General features: G+C 37.7%; 1 protein-coding gene across 1 annotated transcript; it reads left to right on the top strand.

The window, feature by feature from the left end:
• Nucleotides 1–3,465: 3,465 nt before the first annotated feature.
• On the top strand, nt 3,466–4,869 carry LOC122587761. Its single transcript, XM_043759927.1, has one exon. It carries the CDS (start codon nt 3,466–3,468, stop codon nt 4,867–4,869), a length of 1,404 nt encoding a protein of 467 aa, XP_043615862.1.
• Nucleotides 4,870–5,494: the final 625 nt, after the last annotated feature.

The raw sequence follows: 5,494 nt of genomic DNA on the forward strand, positions 1-5,494 counted from the left end.
ATTAATGTCAGACTCTAAAGATTTAATTCTATCCTTTAAAAATCTTTCTCTTTCAGTGACAGTTAAATCTTTTTTAATCAATTTATCTCTTTCTTCATGAGCAGCATTAACAACAGATTCTAAATGCTTAATTCGTTCATTCTTTTGTTCAATTTCATCAAACATTCGATTAACAATTTGGCAAACATGAACAATAGTACGAAGAGAATAAGATACCTGTTGATCTGCTTCTTTGCAGTCTGCCATGTACGCGACAAAGTCATCCACACTCATGCCTGCTGGAATTTCATACTCCGTCATCTGCTCTTCAATCGTCTTTTCAACCTCTTCAGTAGCAGAATCGTCTTTGTTCTCAGCAGTGTTCACCTCTCCAGAATTTTTCGTATCAGCAACCTCAACCTCTTCATCCGACTCAGAATCAGTGTCATATACCTGAGTAGAAGATTCCAAGTTCGAGCTTTGAGCATTTTCATACAGATGCTCATCACTGTGGTAAACTGAGGTGTCCAAGAAATCCTCAACAGAATCTGCTATTTGAGCCATATCATCAACTATTTCGGCCAAATAAGCATTATTAGTCTCATCCTGTGGAAGATTCCAGACATAAGAACCATCAGGTTGAGCAGCTACGATAGCCTTGTCATTGCTATTTCCAGTAGTATCTTCAGTCAACAAGAGAGCTCTACTTGCATTCTGATTAAAAGGACGATTACCACCTCTATCTTGACGGGTAGGAGTAATGTTGACATCTCTCTTTGGTCGTTGACATTCTTTGGCAAAATGTCCAAAGCCATTGCAATTATAGCACTTAACCTTTGACTTGTCAAAGCCCTGAGTACCCCCAATAAGCTGTCGACCTGTTCGCTGCATAAACCTTTGCACTCTCCTAGTGATCATCGCCAAATTCCATTTCAGATCCATTTCTTCAACATCATCTGGATCTATTTGGTCATAATCTTCATCAATGAGTGCTGGATCCGTGATCCTCCCAGCAACAAAAGCTTCATGTGCAGCACACATTGCAGCAAAGACATTCATCCTTCCCTCAGCAGATTTCATATCCATAGGCATAGACTTGTAACCAGCAGAAGTAGATGAATTGTTACTAAACGACATATTTCCAGGCTTGGCATTCTCATTTGTCTTTCGAGCCTTGAAACCAGCATCAGAAGCCATGAAACTTGCAGAATCATCTCCATCCATAACACAAGTAGGACCTTCTTTCGTGCCAGAAGAACCAACTCCAGAAAAGAATGCATTAATATCAGCTGTAGGATTCTTCATAGTGGCATGATAAAGAGATGGATCTTGTGTGAAGTTGTCTTGGAGATCCTTTGCCTTATCCTTCATTTCTCTGTTTCTTAATGTGGATATAACACCATCTATACGAAGAGATGCATAATCAGCTCGTTCTTGCAATCCATGACGAAATTCGTTATAAGCTTTCGGCAAACCATCCAAGAATTTATCCACTATCTCAGTAGGAGTATACTTAAGATCAAAATAGGCTAACTCAGCAAGAAGATGTTGAAATCTCAAGATAAGATCCTCAACTAGTTCGTTCTTGGTAGCATTAAAGCAATCAAATTGTTTCTTAAGCATCTTAACTCGATTTTGCTTCAATAATGGATCACCTTCACAGTGAGCTTCAATAGCATCGAACAGTTGCTTGGAAGTCTTGTACTCCTGTTTAGGAAACAAGTGCACTAATTCTTGAGGAATGCACATTCTAAGAGTAGAAAGAGCCTTAACTTCAACAGCATACAAGGATTTTTCTTCACCTTTTAATTCTCCTACTTTATAATTAGTTGTAACACCGTTTACAGTAAGAGTTGGCCATTCATATCCTTCAGTGATCATAATCCACATATTCAAATCTTCTCGTTGAATATAATCTTCAAATCGACCTCTCCACGCCCAGAAGTCAGCCAATGAAACTAACTTCGGTGGAGAATTAGTACGTCCAACGAGATGATCATGATAGACAAGAGAATTCAGGTATTGAGCAACAGCAGTGTTGGTTGACGAGGAAGCCATTTCGGAATTTATTTGCACTGAACGAAGATAGATCTTAAATTCGTTTGAATGAGAGAAACGAAGATAGGATTAACTTCGTTTGCAGGAGAAAACGAAGATAGAATTATCTTCGTTTGAAGAAAAGAACGAAGATAAAGCAAAACTCCGTAAGGTGAGAGTAACGAAGATAACTTGAAATTCGTTTGAAGGAACTTAACGAAAATAAAGCTAAAAATGTTGGAAGAACTCGAAACGAAGATGAGGTTAATTTCGTTTGCTAAATTCGTTTGAGAAAACGAAGTTAGCGACAGTAAGGGTGTCGGGAGGTTGATTTTCAGAGAGAAGAATCAAACAAAACGATCTCGAACCTTCGATAAGAAATCGATCAGCTCTGATACCACTTGTGAGTCCCTCGATAGCTATAGATCGCTCTCGAGATCGTCTATGATTATGTCGTGAGTGCGGAATCCTCACGAGATAACTAGTTTGATTAGAAAATTGGTATATCGCTAATTATCAAATAAATAATCAGCCGTATTGTACTATCTTCGTTTCTATAAGCTATAGAACGAACTTAGTTCACTGGAGTACTTGTATGTACTTTTAATATATCAGGGTATTCGTTCGTATATATATGTTTCAGGTCGAACTGGGCTTGCTGGGCTTTGTTCTTACGAATTTAGCTGCCAGCCCATGTAACGAAGTTAATCTTCGTTTGTACCAAACGAAGTTTATCTTCGTTTGCTTCTAACGAAGATATATCTTATCTTCGTTAGATGTAATGCTTAGTTATATTCCTAAGTGTTTCATCTTAAGGAATCCTAACACATATTATGTTTGTACTTGTATATCACACAACAAACATCATACATAACACACACACACATATATATATATAACTCCAAAACATAAAGTTCATAATCTATCAATTACATATATAGATACGACATAAATTAACATAATATCTCAATCTAAACGACATATCAAATCTAAGTTGCTGTTGTCACATCAACGTGCATCAACAGAAACTCATAGAAACTGTCAAAGAAAATAATGAATATACTCAAACGCAATTCAAAGTACTAGAGTCGAGGAATACGGAGAATGGACCACCTATAACTCCAAGAAATTTGTTTGGAACTCCAGTATCATCTGCGCTTCCTGGGTTTGCGCCATCTGGCACAACGATCCCAACTGCATCCCGAAATTTTGAGAGTAATATCCCCAAAAATACGCAGGCTGCTGGCACGTCTGCTAATACATGATCAGGTTTATTTAATACAAATAATTTTACTAGATCGTATGGATATACTAACCCATTGCAGGAACAAGGAACAAACGATTACATTGCAGGAGAATTTCAAAAAATTAAGGAAATGATCTCAAGTGTTCCTGGGTTTTGCAATCCGATTCCAGAAGTCAATCCTGCTTCTTATCTCATTAATAGATATGGGGATAGGATTGCGAATGTGGAAATTCCAAGTGCCAAATATGAAGCCCTATGATGGAACTTCCGATCCACAAGAGCACATTGCATTATATTTGGAGAAGATGGAGACTGTGCCCATTCCCTACAACCTGAAGGAAGCCTGTCTATGCCGGAGCTTTGGCTCCATATTGACTTGCTCAGCCTTAAAATGGCTGCAGAGTTTGCCTCCTCAATCCATAAACTCTTTTGCTGATTTAACTAATTTGTTTTACAGTCAAATTTTATGCAGTAGAACTTTTGAGAAATTAACTGATGATTTATATAAAATTACTCAAAAACAGCATGAATCACTTAGAGACTTTATGACTAGATTTACTAAAGAATCTCTTAATATTCCTAAATTAGATATGTTAACTGCTATCCAAGCTTTGCAAAGAGGCCTCCACCCTGGATCCAAATTCCAAGAAGACCTTATAATGACACCATGCAGAAACTTGGATGAGGCAAAGGCTAGAGCAGCGAGATTCATTAGACTTGAAGAAAATGAATTAACAACAGCAAAACTGGATGCCTTGTCCTACGATCGACCAAATCGTAGGACTGAGACTCCAGTCTTCAAACAAAGGCATAAACCATATACAAGACATGTTCAGAATCAAATCAATACTGTTGAAGAAGAAGAAGGGAATGAGTACCCTACATTATCGACATATTGTTTCACTGTCGGTATACCTGGCTTTATAATGGCAATGAGAAACCTTGGAGACAAGGTCAGATGGCCACAAAAGAAAAATAACGATGGTTATTTCAAGAAAAAGGATACCAGTCAATGGTGTGCCTACCACAAAGATTTTGGTCACATCACTGAAGACTGCAAGATGCTGAGAAAAGAAATATGTATACTCTTATCCAAAGGGTATTTGACGGAGTTAATGGGTAGAAAGAAGGCTAAAGACGTTAGAGGCATGGACTTCACCAAACCAAAACCTACCCAGAAGGCAGATTCTCCACCAGCAAATGCTAAAGTAATCAACACCATTTCTGGAGGATCAGAAGTTTGTGGAACAAGTTATTCAGCAGCCAAAAGATTTGCAAAACAGAATAAGGCAGAAAAAAGAGAAAAGAACGTGAAGAAAGCTTCTATCTCGGACTCAGATATTATCTCCTTTGAAGATGACGACTTTGATGACATTATAGAGCCTCATCACGATGGTTTGGTCGTTACTCTCTTTATTGCTAACCATTTTGTTCGCAGGATTCTAATGGATAATGGAAGCTTTGTGAATATAATCATATTGGAGACGCTCAAAAGAATGGACATCTCTAAAGACAACATTATCGGCAAAATATCTCCTTTAATTGGCTTCAGTGGAGAAACCAAATATATTGTGGGAGAAATTAAGTTAACAGTATATGTGGAATGATTGAATTCCATGCAAAAATTTTGCGTAGTGGACGTCCTCCCAGGTTGTAACATCATCCTAGGAAGACTATGGATTCACGAAATGAGGGCAGTGCCATCGACATACCATCAGTGTGTCAAAATTCCAACACCTTGGGGAGTCGTTATTATCAAGGGTGATCAACAAGAAGCAAAAGAATGTTGTACATCAAGTATGAAGTCAGCATCAAAGCCTACTGCCCAATAGCAATTACAGAAGAAGATCTTCGATGTTGATGAACCAGAAGAGCAAGACGTTAAATAAGTTATCTTAACACCTGAAGATCCTAATATTAAAGTATTATTAGGAGCAAAAATCTCAAAAGAATTAGAAGTCAAATTCACTAACTTTCTAAAGAAAAGAATGAAGACTTTTGCTTGGAAGCAAGAAGACATGACAGGGATATCAAAAGATGTAATTACTCACAAGCTTGGAATTGATAAGAGTTTCAAGCCTATCCAACAGAAAAGAAGATAGTTTACTCCTGAAAGGAACGCCATTATTCAAGAAGACGTTGAAAGATTATTAAAAGCAAAGATGATCAGGGAAGTGAAATTTCCTGAATGGCTAGCAAACGTGGTCGTGGTGCAGAAAAAGAATGGGAAAT

This window comes from Erigeron canadensis, chromosome 2 (assembly GCF_010389155.1).
Source record: "Erigeron canadensis isolate Cc75 chromosome 2, C_canadensis_v1, whole genome shotgun sequence".
NCBI lineage: Eukaryota > Viridiplantae > Streptophyta > Magnoliopsida > Asterales > Asteraceae > Erigeron > Erigeron canadensis.

Bases quoted from the DNA above. Each gene is read 5' to 3' on its own strand.
- LOC122587761 (XM_043759927.1), top strand. From the start codon at position 3,466: ATGGGGATAGGATTGCGAATGTGGAAATTCCAAGTGCCAAATATGAAG.